Source organism: Rhyacophila brunnea, unplaced genomic scaffold (assembly GCF_057557595.1).
Source record: "Rhyacophila brunnea isolate RB1 unplaced genomic scaffold, BYU_Rbru_1.0 scaffold_20, whole genome shotgun sequence".
In the NCBI taxonomy this organism is placed as follows: domain Eukaryota; kingdom Metazoa; phylum Arthropoda; class Insecta; order Trichoptera; family Rhyacophilidae; genus Rhyacophila; species Rhyacophila brunnea.
The window spans coordinates 13,946,496-13,965,078 of record NW_028232860.1 but is presented as its reverse complement, the minus strand read 5'-3'; the positions used below and the strand labels follow the sequence as shown (position 1 = coordinate 13,965,078).

The following is an 18,583-nucleotide window of genomic DNA, read 5'->3' as shown; positions in this document are numbered from 1 at the left end:
AAAACCTGCGTGTTTGTGATTGTTCACAATTACTAACAACCACCTTGTGCGAAAAAGCAAGGACATATATAAATAATATATATAAATGATATAATTAGATACCTACCTATTCTTTTATAATATAAAGACATGTATTACAATCATCATTCATATTTACCAATGAGTCACTAATCTATTACAAAATATCTTAGAACTGTAAGCATTATTAATGATTAATTCGCTGGGTATAATTATATGAATAATATCACAAATTTTCTTGAATTGGTTTTGAAAAAAAAACATGTTAATTAATTCGAGCGGTCAACACAATTAATTTATATTACACTATTTGTTTAGTAAAACATTCAATGTTTTATATGTCACAAAAATTATAATAAAATTAATTACTTACACAAACCTCCAATTTAACACGTCTCGTTTTAATTATACCTTCATCTTTACGTCAAAATCACATCAAAGCTATTACACACACGATAACACGGCGACTTTACTATATATTATTTAAAGGAATCAAGTAATTCCCAGAATTACAAGAAAAAAAATATTAAAGTTTACTTTTGAGATCAGCTGATATTTTCTTTTACAATGATTCGTCAAAAATTGATGTTTATATATAAAGTTTTTCATTAAAGCTACTTTTATTTTTGTAATTCACCTATTTACGTTAAATTAGTATTCCAATATAAATTAATGAAAGCTATTAATATAAATACTACATCTGTACGTATAATGATGTGTGTATGTATTATGATTTGTGAAAAAGGAGTCTTTTCACGCGAATAACTTTAACGAAACGTGATTAAACCACGTTAGCTTAATTTAAACCACACATAAAATACATTAAATCGATCGAATACATGGATTAGTTTAGAAAATTAAAATTCAATTGTTAATTATTTTATTGTAGGGGACCACAAAATCAGACAGTCCATCGGACGTCTGCGTCACCAAACGTTATTCAAAGAGGAGTTTTTGACTATGTAATAAAATTTAAAATTTGTCGCTTAACCCCCTGTGACAACCCTGTGTGTTAAGTGCATCGGTGCACACGGTTAACTGTTTTCATTTTCTATTTCGTAAGTTTTAAAGACTGTTTATGTTTTAATTGTGAATGCTAACTTACATACTAACCGTTTTCTCGTGATTTACAAGCAAAATATGTACCTATTTGATTATTTTTTAATTTCTCCGGAAGGTTGTAATATTTGATTGTTGTAGTGTTATAATCCATGCGTTGTTATGCAGCAGAAAGGTATAAGCATTTAGTTAGCGTAATGACCACCTACCTATCCCCAGATCAAAGGAAAACTATGTTTAGGCCGCGGCTTGAAACTGTGAGTTTCGACCGTTGTGTTAGTTATTGCTTAATATACTTCGAATGTATTGTTTTGTAGAAAATGATGATAGTTTCATAATGAAAAAAATGGCAATATGCAATCAATATGAAAATATTTATTTACTGTAAACATTGAAGTTAATGGCTCTACCAAACCACATCCATCACGCACCACACCCGGTCTTAATCGGGTGTATCACGGAACCCTACGTTTCGGAAGTATTTTTTATGAATGGAAATGTCTCAACAGCAGCTAGGTACCTAAAATTGATGTCAGCATGCAATCAAGTGTATTTTGACTACAATCGACCGACATACAATGAACCATGCTCGAAACTATATAATATATATATTATAGTATAGACAGATTTTGTTTTTCTTACTAAAATATTGGAACACTTCATTAACTTTTCATTAATTGATTTTACATATTATATCAAAATTAATACAAAAATGTCAAGGTATCCGTTTAAAATTATTAATATATTTTTAATTTTTATCTTAATGTAGGTACATTTATAATCTGATTAGGTTAGGTTAGGTTGGGATATAAAATGGTAGGTATTAGGTACTATATGACGTGTAAACTGCGATGGTTACAATTTTGTTGTCATTTTTATGGTATATTTATAAGACTGCAACTGTCATCAATAAATCAAAATAAAAAGGAATAATTTATACATAAAGGTAAATATGTACTAGAAACTAAATAGTTATACATTATAGTGTAGTATTAAACTACGTTGGATTTAAAGATCTTGGGAATCGTAAACTGTGAGCGACTTTGGACAAGCCTCGATGGAGGCAGATGCTGATAGAGGCCAATACCCACATAGGGTTGTAGCACCATAAAGAAAAAGAATTGAAAACAGAGTGATTATATTCTGTAAAAAATACAGAGAATAAATAGTAAGGAGTGAGTCGAATATTATATACATACATAAATATAAAAAAAAGAATAGTTATGAAAAAAGTAAGCCGTAATTTTAAAAACAAAATAAACTGAAAATATCACTGAAAATATTTAAATTAAGTGTATGTATACACGTCAGCAGGACTATTCTAAATAGTTAACACAGTACCAAGTTTCCATTATATCTGCGTTTTCGGAGTAAAAGTGCATTCGAGTTAACTCATTCAGTGCTAACAACGCGGCTGGCGCGTTTACATTACCTGACCATTAGATATAATTAACATGATATTTAAATGTGGTAATTCAATATTAACTGGTCAACAGTGATTGTGTAAACGATTTTCTCAATTTAGGCTATTTCTACAAATTAAAATATCTATTTATTTTGATTACTTGGAAAAAATCTATGATACACAAAATAAAGAGCACGATTCTTTACACAGATTGGCATTAAAATCTTAATTTCTTGAAAACGCGACTTAAGAACTTTTTCCCTGCAACCACAGATTTTCATTGCTCCAAAATAACACAGATATCACTCGGAGTAATTCCATAAATGAAGCAGTTATGTACAATAATTATTAACATACATCTTTGCGTCTTACTTGATTTCAAATGCATCCGATTAGAATTAAGTATGACGTGTTAAAAAATATTTTGCACTACTATTCAACGACATTTAACAGCTCTCACGAATGACAATTAACTTCGCGGGATAATTAACTACATGAATACGACATTATTTATCACTTTTTTTTAAATTGATCTCAGAGTTAAGTGATATGTTAGAAGAGTCATGCAGATTATTAGCATTAGCGGAACCAGAGGATCCGTGAGGCTAATTGAAAACGTAATTTAAAAAAAAAAACACAAAAATTTTAATATAATTTTTGTAATAATAATTTTTTTGTAGTGCATTACCTCAGTGACGTCCCGTGGGGGTAGGCAGATTGAGCGTCGATTCGGGGCGGCAGTTACTCGAAGGGCGGCAAATCGAAGAAAATCATTTGGTATATATAGAAATAGCTACCTAAACTTAGTAATAACGAACATATCTTTCCATTAAAAAATTCAGCTCACTGGTTTTGTCGGGTTCGCGATATATAGTTTACTTCCGTTGCCCTTCGACGTCCTTGGTGACCAGAAACGACACGTGTAGATTTGCGAATAATTTGTCTGGTATTTTGTTAGTAATGTATCCATGCAACCCATTTCTTAGATATTGGACTCATGAAAGGTGATAAAAATAATGTATAAAAAAATGAGGAGGCATTTAGGCACTGCCTAGGGGCGGCATTTTATCTAGGGACGTCACTGCATTACCTTCCTACCCCCGCGGGAAACTACAAGATGAAAACTACTTGTGAAAATAACCAACAGAAATCCACACATTAAAATTATTACTGTTAAGAAATCCAGAAGAATAGAATTGGATAGAATGAAATACGGTATTAATAATTTAAACTAGGTCGTTTCATATATGTTTTCAGTAGTCAAAGCCACTAAGTGGACAGGTGTCACTAATGGTAGGTATTTCTACATGCACAGAAAAAGAATGAAATTTTCACAATGCCCACTTGAATTGAAACAGAGCAAGCTTGATTTTCGAGTATGCGAAATACACACTGATTGTCTAACTAAAGTAACAATATTGCATACCTAACCATATTACTAGTAATATCGTACCTAATGTGAATAGAATTATTATTTTGATTTTTTAATCTTGAACCTCGTAGATCACTTCTGCTCTTGAGATATTTTTGCCTGCTATCATGAGGGACGATTTCCAATCCTGGTATCCTAAAGAATTTGAATTTATATCACTATCATCACTGCTGAATGAAGGTCTCCCAGTGCTCTAGCCACTCTTATCGATCCCTAGTTATTTGCTGCCACGTACATCAACCGAAAGTTATGAGCTCGTCTATCCAGCGAGTTTTAGGGCATCCCTGTGGGCGTTTTGTACCCCTTGGGTACTACTGTATGACGACATTAGTCCAGCGGCTGTCCACTTACCGAGCGACATGTCCGGTTCATTTCGATTTCATCTGCTTAGCGACCTCTATCACATCGCGTAATTTTCTCTGCTTTATAATCCATTGGTATCTTTTATGATTTTTACGCGTTATGACCAACATGCACTTTTCCATGCCACGTTACGCTACTTGTAATTTTTGAATTTATCTTACATTAAGAGTCTGAGTTGAATTTATATGCGCCTGTCAATTATCTACGTGATCGCAGCCATGACCTATTCTGGGTCAGAACTGTCAAGTCTTCGTGTCAAGCCCATTAGACACGGGGCAAAATTTAGCAGATGCCACTAACTTTCGCATTTACCCGGCCAACTACTGATAGCTTCTCGCCTATTCCAGCGTAGATCTCACCACTTTTTAGGGTACCTTCCCCATACCCAGACACTCATACTAGTTATTGCAACCAATCGCATCCAATAGTGGTGTTTGAATGCGCATGGACTAGTCTTAGTCATAATTATTATGATGGTCAGTGTCCGTTTGTATCGCCTACGCATTTGCCACAGGTCTTCTACACCCGTTAAGAAGGCTACCCGGCAGGCAAATGATGGTCGAGGTTCTGACTGAGAATATTCTATTCACCTAGGTAGGTACCTAATTTGTATTTTTTCCGTTCACCAGCCACCCCCTGTGTGCCCGCCTGCTTGATGACATCTGAAATATTGTGTTCAAGATGCAGTGTGTTTGTACGGTATCCTGACAAGATTTCTTTGAGTGGGATTGAATGAATAATGATATTATTAATGACATAGGTATGGGAATGATTTCAGTAATTTCAACGACGGATTTCAACCGTATTTATCATTAAACTCAGAGTGTCTGGGTCATGGCCCACACAAGGCTAATAGGGCTCTAGCCTAGGGGCATGTGCTCAAGGGGGGACCGGCGTGGCGGATCGACCAGATACATAAGATAAACAGACACCTTAGATTTGGTCTAATAGTAAAAAAAGTCGCCTGCGGCTATTTTACTTCGAGGCTATAACCTTTTTAAAATATGTGGTTTTGCAATGCAATTTTTGGTTGATGTGTGTTTATACTCGACAACTCCAAGATTCGATGTGTTAAAAAATCGCTAAAAAATACAATGAATTTTATTTGACCTCGAACACTATTTGGAAAACGCCACAGAAGAGCATCAGACTGCTTTTAACCTTAGTGATAGGTAGGGAGCCCCGCAAAGATCCTGATCTGGGGGCCTGCTTCAGGATGTGGGGGCCCATGGTCTGAGTATAGGGAATGTATCTATAAAAGTGCGGCGTCCGCGGTTGAGGCTACAAATAGTTGAGGTAAATCTGGAAGTTGGTGGCACCTGTTATACCTACTTTGTCAACTTTATAAAGCAATAATAAATTTATTATTATGAATATTTTTTTGAAATGGACTCCCCTGTGAAACTATTTTTATTATGTTCGAGCCTGTCAGGAAGAATAACAATATGATAATCTGCCTTGTTATACTTTCATAAGCATAAAGTTGTCTGCCGTAGATAGATGAGATATAGATGAATGCCTCTTCAGTCCGACAATGGGGGAAATACAGTTAAACAAAATACCTACACTATTTAGCTATAGGTGAACATATGTATTGGTATATAAAAAAAGATATTTATCTCTAGAAGGAAGTCAAATAATTTCTTTTGTTTCGGCAGGGAAATGACAACTAGGAAAAAGAAAATCGTTTGTCCAAATATATGTGGGAATATAAAAATATTTTAAGCATTTATTTCTATAGAGTAGATTAAGATCGGACATCCGACTTCGAGACAAGTAATAGAATGAGTATTTAATGATGTAGAGAAGGGAAGTACCTATAAGCTGAATACATTGTTGATTTTGGAACTTAAGCTTATCTAACCGATCGTAAACATGGATAAAGTTGGCGTGACATATGCGTTTGTTTTTTGAGATTTGAAGAAAATAAATTGCTTACACGTTTTCGCAATTTTTGTTCTGCCACCGTAGTCGTCGCCGGCAGGGAAATTTATCATACGTTGCAGAAACGGCATGTGCGCAAGAACATTCTAATGCTATTTTAGTAGCGTTATAAAATGGAAAAAAATACGCGTTCGTGGAGCATTGTAGACAATAATATCCAATTTTATTAGATCCTAACCTAACCTAACCTAAAATCTAGTACGTATATCAGCTATTTTCAGATTTTGTTTGCCGCTTGCTTCCTGTTAAGTGTAAACGTAAACCGACAAGAACCGTGCTTTATTTAGTCATGAATTTTATCTCTTTATTTTACCCAAATAGGTTGGACGGTCTTTAATATACGACCATATATTTCCGATATAACATTTGACGGTGAACTGTATACGTACATAGTAGAATTTTGGGTTTCCACCGTGTGTCCTTCTTCCTTCTTTACTCGACGTTACGGACTCGTTGCAGAGGCCATTATCAAGAGATGATATGTTTTATGATGAAAATGTAGTGTAGGTATGTGATTGTAAACGTTGCTCTAAGAATGTCAAAAGGAATCCGATTAGCTAAGAGCAAACGTTGCTCAGAGTAATCTGTCAATCGTTAAGACCGTGAAAGCTTCAGACATTATGTATACGTACAGATTTCCGGCCACGATCTTCTCCAGCTTCCTGGCCTTTCGATCCTGCTTCAACCCTCTTTCACACAGGAATTCAACAAGTTATAAAATAAATATTTTTTCCCCGACTGTTGTATGGTGGAATGATTTTTTGGAATCAATCAATACGATTTTTTGAATGTTGAATTGTATACCTGGTAAGCTAAACCTTGGTTTAATCATATAATAAAAATAAATGTGTTGAATATAAAATAGTCTTATGATTTATAATAGTAGTCATGAGTTCATATTTTCTAAAATCCCCCCATAATTTTCGTCGCAAATTTCACACCCCCTCCCTAAATTATGACGTGAAGTGATATATGGAAACGACCCCTAATTGTGAACATATTATTTAGGTAACGATTTTTAGTTTATAGAAAATACAACTATGGCCGTTTTTATATGTAAGCACAGTTGCAATCATTTTAATAAATTTTAATAATCGACCGCAGAGCCGGCATGCAGGAGTTAAAAATGTGATTATAACTTATGTCTACAATTCATACTTCTTATTGATTAATGCTATTAATAACATAGTGAATCAAATGAGTGTTTTAGAAGTCCACAAATTACATACATGTTTTTCTGATTCTTGACTTAATGTGGAATTATTGATATTTATTTTATTAAATAAGTTGTGTTTTGCATAGCGTTAAACTTAATCCTGACCAATAAATTATTTATTTATTTATTTAAGAATACAAAACATTGTGGACATAACAAATCTAAATTCAAGACGTACACAACATGAGATTTATATTATAAGTAAAATATTACCCTCACAAGAGAGAAGAGAATATAGAAAAAAAATATAATAATAATAATAACAAAAAAAAATACAATAAAATCTAAACATACTTAACGGCCCACATGCTCGTCGTAGATCAAACTTGAGTTTTTATTGTATTTTCAAACCATGATCCTGGACACTCCTTAAACGTTGTAGATAATATATTTATAGAATTTTGAAGCCTTATTATCCTTTATAGTTATTTTAAACATTTGATGACTGCATAAAGTATTTTTGTTACATAAAATAGTATTCTTTTAAACCTCTCGCTCTAATCTTTTATAATATAGTCATATTTCGGTACATAACTGTGCAGTGGTGTTAAAATTTTTTACATTTATTAATTTTTAAACGCATTTATAAAACCATTAGTATAATTTATGACGAGACAATTTTTGTAAAATATTCACGATAAAAAATTATATTGATAATCTCTGTGATCCCAAATTTGACAAGAATTAGGCATTTTATTATTCAAAAATCGGCAAAATTAACACATTTGAAGATAATTCTAAAGATACTCATTATAAGCTATGTCTTTGACCATTCAAGTGTGATAAACATCCTACAAAAAATGATTGCTTTATAATAATTATTGACATAAGAATAAGGTAGTGTTTTTTTGAAATACGCCATTTCTTTTGGCATTCCCCAGTGGTTAAGCTACAACATACGGCCGTAACCATAAATTGACAAACTATAATTATGGTAGGGAGTAAAATTATGTTAACGCGCGTGTTTGAACAAATCATGCCATTCCGACATATAATACATACATATTGTATGAGAGCTATGGCATCGTATTTACACTCTGTGACACCCTGTGACACAGGACGCCAACATAAGAAACGGGTTTTTCGACATATATATGACCGATCGTCATAGAGTGTATTTGAAGCATTAGATGAGATTTTCTTGAATCTGTTTAAACTCTCAATATTTAGTGATTTTCTTCTGGAAACATCACAAAGCCGCCCCTGCAAATGTGCAATAATATTGTCCCGTGAACGTTATCCATGTGACAATAGAAAGGAAAAGCGATTAGGAAAAATTGAAGAAGACAATAATGCCATGGCGTTACGCTTGCGACATTTCGTTACTTCATTCAACACATCTCTGTTATTGTATTTATCCGTTGTCCGTAACGCGATTTTTTCTATATAAGCATTGTTTGCGAATCCATTGAGCTTAGTTACAGATTATATCGCAATACTCAGTTGTCACATTTTTATACGGATTAAGCCATGTTTCAAATTTTAATATCGACAGGGGTTGTTTTTTTACTATTACACTCTTCGGTCGACGCAGTGAGCCATAATAATTACAAACATGCAAAGTAAGTAATCAAATAATTATATTTCACATAGGCAACACTAAACTATGAATACGTTGTACCTACCTACGTAGGTATTTCGTGTCTTCACTACGATATTTTTTGATGTGTCCCCATTTAAAATAGGTCCGTTGTGAAGAGATAATAATATGTGCCACTAGAGTCATTTAACCACTCAATAATCAACATCATTTATGACACTACAATTCTTGGCGGGTCTTTTTTTGACCATGTCCGATATTAACATGATCATAAATGGGCCTCCACAGAGCGGACGCTTTGTATTAACAGATATTGTTTTTAGGGGAAATTGATGTTAATCACTTGCCCAACCTAGTAAGGTTCATACTCTGACTCATACACAACTTGAAAAATAATATGTGTACTTGCCAGACCCAGGATTCGAACTCGGGACCCACGACGTTATAGGCCGACGCTTAAGCCGCACGGCCATCGTGGGGTCATGGCCTAACAACAAATATGGTACTGTCCAGCTATCCTAGTATCGGTCGACTAAGTCTTGTCTTGGTCTCAGGGCATGCTAAAGTATATAGCCCGCCTTGCTGGGCGATTTTATGTACCTGGCCGATCCAGAGAAGTCTCTGTATTTTCATATAAGTGATCTTTCGTCCCCATAAAATAGCGTACAGCTCCTCATTATATTTCAACCCTCAATTGCCATTTTCTTTGACAGCCACAACGATTCTTTTCAGAACTCTCCTCTCAAAAGTCTACCATCCTTTTTCGGGTCTAGGACGATTCGGCACCGGGACAACTGGGCGCCGCGCCCATGAAAATCGAAAATAAATAGAGTTAGTGAATTATAGGTACTTTAAAAAAATATATTTAATATTATTATTTATATTTAAATTATTACATTATTATTTAATACTACTTAAGCTTCAATTACATTGAGCTTCTTTACGAGCTGTTTGTTGGCGAATTTATAATCTGCCTGTAAAGTCGCCCAGTGTAATCATCGAACATGTTAGCTTGTTCGATGACTACACTATGTGACTTTACAGGCAGATTATAAATTCGCCAACAAACAGCTCGTAAAGAAGCTCAATGTAATTGACGCTTTAGTGAGAATTTAAATATGCACACGTAAATAATGATTTAATTGTTCATATCGAGAAGAGAATTATTGTATTTTGATAAAACTTCAGGCGTGATAGTTCTCAATCCGCAATTAAAAATATTATGCTAAGAGCAAAATTAATTAAAACTACCAAGTAATAGATATAAATTGATTACAATTATTCCTCGTCTACTTTTTGTATGAAATCATAACGAACGTCTATTTATTTCATTCGTCAGTGCGGCGCCAAATTATCTTGGCGCCCAGTTGTCCCATTCCCTCGTTTTTCTCATCCCGTTTGGTGCCCAGAATTCTGATCAAAACTGGGCACAAAAGAGTTTTTTTTATACAGAGTTATTTAAGTTTTCCTTGAGAAGGCTTTGTTTTTCAGAAAACCAAAATAGTAGCTATTAGCGAGGTTGATCTCACGATATGTGTAGGTATTTTTTCACTTGTGTTATTTGTCTGTGTATGCGATAAGGGATCGAGATAGTCAAATGAATTTTCAAGAATATGTACAACAATTTATTTAGTATTAATTGAAGGTGTGTGAAAAGTTCTTAGTTGCTTAGAATCATTTACAAATACATTTTGTGTAAACCCTTTAGCAAATTTGAATAAAACTATGGTCATCACTGCATTGTGATGAAATTATGTATTTTGACAGTCGTCTGGTGAAATAAACCGTTATTTACATTTGTGTGGAGAAGGTTATCATCAATGCTAGAATATAAGTAATATTTTTTACCACAACTTAGTAGACATATCACTACATGTATTTATGGTTTCAACAGCTTACCATTTAGGCATTTGCAAAGTATTTATTCAAAATCCATTTTAAATAAATAAGAAGTATCAGGCACCTATATAATATGAAACACAATATTTAATCTTAAGAAAAGTAAGTAGGTAGGTACCCACAAAAATATCTTTAGTTTTGATTGTAAACATAGAAAATTATTTTTCAGCTTGATTAACATTAGATTATAATAAAATGTGTTATTATTACTGGATATTATAATCGAATTTTTATTTCTTTAGTATTAAACTACATCAGCGCCATTTTTAGATTCGGCAATGACTACATACATTAAACTATAAGTTTTTATTACATATACGAGTCATTTCAGTGATTATTTAAAAGATGATTAATAGGGAAAAAAACAAGACTAATAATTGCAGATATCTTAATATATAAATAGTTAATATCTACCTTCTTAATGAATAAGGAAAAGTTTACAAAAGATCTCCAAGTCTGTTCATATTAATCCCTTCTAATGTACCTACATAGTTACGTATATATTATATTGCTGGATAGATTAAGATTATGGAAATTTTGATATTAAAAACGTACGCAAATCACCAATTTTATTACAAATACATATTGTGTAAACACAAAGGTATTTCAACATTAATGGGCAGTGACGTCCTTAGACTTAGAATGCCGCCCCTTTCCATTTTACAACCTTTTTATTAGGTCGTATTCTTGTTTGTCCGGTGGTTGTTTATCCAGTACAAATCTTGCAATCGATTTTTAACTAACTTCCCGACTAGCTAGACATTTGAAACTTTTAGAATATATCAGAACGCGATGACAATGCATTCTTTTAATACTTTTAGCCATCTTTAAGTATAATTGAATTCATTTTCAGTTAATTAAGTTTTGTATGGAAGTTATTTCGGAAGAAATCTATAATCCAATCCACTATTATTGGTTGCTAAGTGGGTGGCCCTAGCAACAAAATTATTAATATATATGTGCGTTACTATGGAAATCAAAATGACATTTACAGTATTATATATTTGTTTGTTTTTTTTTTTACTTCATATCAAGTATAAGTTTGAGGATGTTGAGCATAATAATTCAACAGAAAATTTAAAAACGTTGTAAATAAAAAGTTCTTTTTATCTTGTAATTATTTAATAGATACTTTTTAATGAAGCGACAACATTGTCTGATTCATGAGAAACCGATACTGCTCCAAAAAAATGTAATATTTGTATTCGGTCCTTCATTTGCTGACCTTTATAATGTGCCGCCTCTATGCAACACATGGCCTGTCTACCCCCACGGGACGTCACTGTTAATGGGACGTTTATTATGATTTATGAAGGTGGATTAATTATTAAGTACATATTATATTAAAAAGTTAAACCAAAGTGTATTAAAAAATCTTTCTAGCCACGGATTCCAGCCAAACTCTGGTTTCTACAGGAACTTAGATCAAGTGGCGGAAGCTTCGTCGAACGGCGGTGATGGCCACCACGAAAGATTGGACACTTCCGGTGAAGGCGGAAACTTGGTCGGAGGGTCAGAGCAACGAACTCAGCGCTTTGGCATCACAGCATATGGCGGAAACGGAGTGCAAGTTAGTAATTAATTGCGATATGTTTGATAATCTCATTTTTTTAAAATGTCCCAAACTCCCAAATTCCAATACCTATATCGAACTGCCAATGTATTTGTTGTAATACATCATATTATAATATGCATTACTTCGTTAATATTAGATACTTACTTACTTATTTCAACCAGTCACGCCCCAGTGTTAGGCAAATACAAGGTTGCGTTACTTCCCTCAGTCTATCGCCACGTCCCGCGCCTCCTGCCATGGTACACGTAGCGCGTTGATCGATTTTGTAGTACCGCTGGGGGTAAGGGAGGGTTGACCACGGCGACGGAACCCTCGGGGTTGTGCCACGAGGGTATGGAGTGTTGCATTCTCTGGCGCCATCCGGAACACATGTTGACCACGAACTCGAGTGTTTGTAACGCGGTCGTACCAATGTACCCCTAAGATTCGGCGGAGACATCGATTCTCAAAGCTCAAATGTCGGGACCCTTGAAGCTTGGTGAGATGCGATGTCTCACAGTCAAACATGAGCACAGGTAGCACGCACGCGTTGAACAAACGACATTTGGTCATCATGTACATATATTTTGTGTAGATATTTGTATCCAGGGAATGGATGAGTGTAATAAAACTCACAACAACTAAAATATACACACCTAGCCGCATACACATTATAAGTGCTTGTAATTTTTTCATAAAAATGCACACCCACAACTATTTGTTTTAAGCCCAATGTAAATTAACGCCCACTATGGCTGAGCGCCTTGCGTGTCGGTTTATAATGTCGTGAGTCTCGGGTTCAAAACCTCGGTCTGGTAAATACACATATCTATTGTTTTTCAATTTGTTTGTATGGAGTATGGACCCAATAGGTTGAGCAAGTGGCTAACATCCATTTATCGTAAAATCAAAAATCTGTTAAAACAATCCTTCAGATTTTAGAGGCCAATAACTAGGCTTACCATACGTCCCGGCTGTTGTTCCGGATATGAATGATTGATTGTTTATAATAATTTGTCATGATTGGCCGTAGTAGCGTATAATAATATATGATGACTGATGAGACAGCAAGGAAAGGTGTGAAAAAAGTTCATTCCAGTGAGAAGTACGGCTGGCAGACCTTCTGCATTCTTCTTTTGTACCTACATATTTTTAATAGGTAATAAAACAATTTTTGGTGGTTAAATTTGTTTCTTTGTCCTATACCCCGTTCTTCTCCTGGTTTAGAGTTTTATAATTATGGTAAGCCAACCCATAACCATATTAGGTCCTCCTATCCTATCGATCATGTTAAAAAAGAGAGAAAAAAATGTACACACTTGAAAACATTCCCACAAAATAAATGCGATTTGGACGGTTCACATCGTAGAAATTTTCGATAAAACAGAAAAACAACGTTTCATTTTTTTATAAAAACAGTTTTTATAAGTACAACTTTTATTTTTCTTTACATGTATGTCGTTCTCGACTAGACCCCCCATTTTTCACGCTCTGTATAGGTGTTGAGACAATGGCTGACAATAATTTGAGTAGGTAATAAAACTCTTTTGTAACATAGCAGAAATTAATGACACATGGTTAAGATCATTTTTAAATTTTGGAGAAATTTCATTATATTATTTTCTTCTTACAGTAATTTTCCGAGTAATTGATTTTCAAAGTTTACCGGTCTAAATTTAAAATTGAATCATGATGTGAAAACTGTATTAAACACCCATAACACCGTGGGATAAGCAGTTTTCAGATTTTCGGTAAATACTGTCGGGTAAGTTTCCGCTGATCGGCCTGCAGGGCTATTCTAAATAGTTAACGGTATAACGGTAACACGTCGCTGTTATTTTTATTGCTCAAAAATAACACGGATATCACTCGGAGAAATTCCATAAACAAGGCGGCTATCTAAAATGATTGTTAATACGTGACACTGCGTGATTCCAAATACATCCGATTATAATCAAGTAAGGCGTGTTAACTGTGTTACTCGACGGCATTTGACAACTCGCGGTTAACGCGAAATATCACGTCTGGCAGTTAACTTCCCGGGATAATTAACTGCCTGAATACGACATAATAATATTAATTTATCACGTTTTTTTTATTGATTTTGGAGTTAAGTGATGTTTGAATACCCCTCTGCTGGTCTAAATACACGCTGTTGAAAAGCACGTTAAAAAATCGTGGGTTTCGTGGTAGCCTAGAATTATGACAACTTTAATATCCATTCGATGTTGTTTTATATATTTTTTTAATCAATGGTCGATGGCTCAGATAGTAAGAAACCTCAATGGTTTGTGAACAATAATTTGTAAAAAAATGATGAATTAATATTTATTAAGTGATTTAAAATTAAATTCATCAAATGTTGTATATGGATTCGAACAGTGACGTCCCGTGGGGGTAGGCAGATTGAGCGTCGCTTGGGGGCGGCAGTTACTCGGAGGGCGGCAAATCGAGGAGAATCATTTGGAATATACAGAAATAGCTACCTAAACTAAGTAATAACGAAAATATCTTTTCATTAAAAAAATCAGCTTACTGGTTCTATCGGGTTCGTGGTATCTAGTTCCGTTGCCCTTCGACGTCCTTGGTGACCAGAAATGACACGTGCAGATTTGCGAATAATTAATCTGATATTTTGTTAGTAATGTATCCATACAACACATTTATTAGATATTGGACTCATGAAAGGATGATAAAAATACTGTATAAAAAATGAGGCGGCTTTTTAGCGCTGCCTGGGGGCGGCATTTTAACTAGGGACGTTACTGGATTCGAACCTAGTCTCACTGATCGCAATGCACAACACGAGGCTTTTAGCATGTCATATCACATGGACCATTAATCGTTTCAGAGCAGCTACCCGTCGACCGGAGGGTCTCCGGGATTGTACGGTCCGGTGAAGATTGACCTTGGAGGTGTACTGCTGGGATCCTTGATAGGACTTGGCGCTGTTATGATTCTTCCCAAGCTGGTGCAGGCATTCTCATACTCTTACGGAGGCGGATATGGGAGAAGTATGCATGATTTAACTATTTTAATGTAGTTTATTGAATAATGAATATATTATAGAATATAATATTATGTAAATTTCAGTAAATTGGGCTTCGAAGAAACGCCTTTGATTTTTGGAATGTAGGTATACCTATAATTATATGCTTCATTAAACACGGCCATCGGTGGTAATCTCACACTACGGACTGCATTTTGTTTGAATGTAACGGTCACACACGCCGCATAGGACACGTCGATCGGCTGCAATTCGCCACGGAGTTCATGAAGTCCATAGTTAACTGTCACAATTGAGGACCGCTGTCATTTCCACGCACCTTCCTGCGTGCATTCTCAATTACGGGTCATTGCAACCGGTCGCACTCACAAGTGGTTATTGTGCACGTGGCCTAAGAGGGGAGGGGCATATGGTCATACAAGAGATCTTATAGGATTGCCAGATTATTAACCTAGAGAGCGAAAGACCCACGATAGGATCCAATACTGATTTTCATTCATTAATATTAATGGGTATGTGTGATTTTATCTCCCGCATAGCCTTCTTCCAATCTTTACATGTATTGGAAGATTTTCAGTGTTATGAATCACTGTTGATCCGTAGGTTGCAAACTATACATTAATAAATAGCTATGACAAAAATTAAACCAACGACACCAATGGCGGCAGACTGCTGTGATCGTGTCTATCTATGCTTTTGAGATTTTGAACCACTATGCTTAGAGTTGGGTATTTCCCGAGAAAATCTCAATCTCGAGATTCGGGATTTCCCGAAATGATGCAATTTTGAATTTTCGAGATGCGGGATTTCCAGAAAAGAATTCTCGGGAATTCTCGAGATATCGGGAAATTTAAAAAAACCTGTAAAAGTCCTAAAATCAGTGTAAAAACAGACAAAATCCAAAAAAATATGATTTTTTTTATTTATGTAAGAAGACAACCGAAATAGAAGGAGGAAAACAGAAATAATTAAAAACATTACTCATTACAATGGAATTTCAAAAAACAGACTGTCAATCGCTGCGTCTGACAATCGCATACGCTTTTGAGATACAAAATTCCCTGATGTTGCAAAAATTGCGCTCATTTTGGGTCGACGTTGGCTTAATTGTGTTAAATACCCCGACCAGTCTTTGAACGTTTTGTGTTTTCTGTCCACTTTTTCATATAGAAAGTCGTTTTTTTCAATTAATATTTGATAATTAAGAAATCCCGAATCCCGAGAAAAATTTCTCGAGAATTTCCGTCGGGAAATTCCCGAAACCCAACTTTTTGTTTTTGGTCGCTAGAGAAGAAATCGCTGTCGTACTTTGCTAATCAGTGATTAAAATTTTCAGGTGTGGAAGCCGACATGAACTCGTTTACAGCGCTGCTGTCGAAGGTGGACGAAACCTTGGAGAAAAACAGTGTGGACTCCTCGTCGTGCGTCCAAAGAGTCGTCTGCTCTTACGTCCAGTCTTCGTTGGATAACATGTCGTTGGGCAATGCTACTGAGATTGACCAGTTCATTTCTTCAATGTCAGCGTACGTATTCAAAATATTATAATTCTGTAATGTATAAAATGGTGAATATATTAAGTATAATATAGTGCCGAGGATTGAACAAATTCAAGTGGTACATTGACCAATTTGAGTAAATCGGCTTCAAAGTTAAATAATATGCGGTTGTTAATTCTACATAACTGTTTTTAAATAATTATGAAAAACCTTCAGCCAGGCGAAGCTGCTGCTTCTGCGCTCTATTGAATTTGAAAAGTCTAAAAGTTTGACAAAATAAGGTAGCTAGGTACATTCAACAAAATATATGATTACCTATTAATTGACAATCAATAATTATTGAAAACTGCGTCTCTGGATAATATAGACATTTTTTTAATTGTTTCACTTGTATCTATTTGTTTAATCTTATTATTAAATATCGGACACAAAACTGTACTTGGCTTATGCAGAAAAGAACTAGTCCACATTCAACTCGCAATGTGAACGTATTCATTAATATTAGTCAATATAATTTAAATGTGAAAGTAGAGGATGGATGTTTAATGAACCTAGCGCGGATTGGTTCTTTTATGGAAAGAAGAAATACCAAAAGAATATTTTGTAAAAAAAAATACTGTTGATCGGTTCTATTCCACAAAATAAACATAAAATAAAAAGGTCACATTAAGATTTCGTGAATTTATAAGACTAAAGTGGACTGTTTCTGTTTTAGCACAATAAAATCGTATGATTCCCATACTTAACTTGATGTTTTCGAATTTGTGGACTGGTTCCTTTCTGCATAACGCTAGCCAATTTTAGATCGTAGTGAATGCAATACGGTTAACTGATTGTTAAAAATTATGATAGGTAGTTCCATATTGAAATAAATGGTAACACATTAATTAATGAGAACGAAATATGCAATCGAAAACATTCTTTTACTGCGAAGAGGTTGCCGTTTTACATTCGAAAATAATCAATAACTAGCTCTACTATCGTAACTCGCAATTCAGTGCTTCGTCTTGACTTTAGTCTGTCATACACATAGATGATAAACACAAATAAAAAAGCCACTTCCATCGACGTATCCAATCAATAAAAAACACTTTTTCTTAATTTTAGGAATTCCTTGGTAGACTACATGCTGGATGGAACGGCTGTAAAGCAAGCAGTGGAGGCGGGCAAGGATGTGAACACCAATTGTCAAAACCTGTACACGAGGTGTAAACTGGACAAGCAGACGTTACTGAGGATCCTGTCAAGCATGCTGCCATCTTAGATGCATAGATCACGTTTCAATATTATTTAACAGTATCACTGCTCTGCTCAAATAACATAAATAATGTACGGCATTATGCATTTCGTCATTCAATTTCCATCATGTCCCAGGGCTCGAAATGACCGGAGCGCCGTTCCTGTTCGTGAAATCGGTAAAATTATCGCTCCGTCTCGCGGAAAAAAAATTGACCGTCTGAGCTAGATAGGCCATATAATAGAAAATCGAACATACTTATTTTTATGAAATACACATAAAATTTGATAACCATGTCTTCTAACTATGATAACTCTGTATTGTTCTTCAGAAAACTGTCGAGCGCTCCGGTTCGTAAACTTTTCCATTTCGAGCGCTGTCATGTCCACGTGTGTACCTAGTTTTGTTCTTT

General features: G+C 34.8%; 1 protein-coding gene across 1 annotated transcript; it reads left to right on the top strand.

Annotated features, from left to right (window-relative positions):
- The first annotated feature begins 8,907 nt into the window (after positions 1–8,907).
- Positions 8,908–18,198, top strand: Desi (DM4/DM12 domain-containing protein Desiccate). The gene is made up of 6 exons (XM_085948562.1): positions 8,908–8,999; positions 10,980–10,982; positions 12,260–12,446; positions 15,283–15,445; positions 16,775–16,961; positions 18,042–18,198. The coding sequence occupies exons 1-6, from the start codon at positions 8,908–8,910 to the stop codon at positions 18,196–18,198; spliced, it is 789 nt and encodes a 262-aa protein (XP_085804688.1).
- The last annotated feature ends 385 nt before the right edge of the window (positions 18,199–18,583 follow it).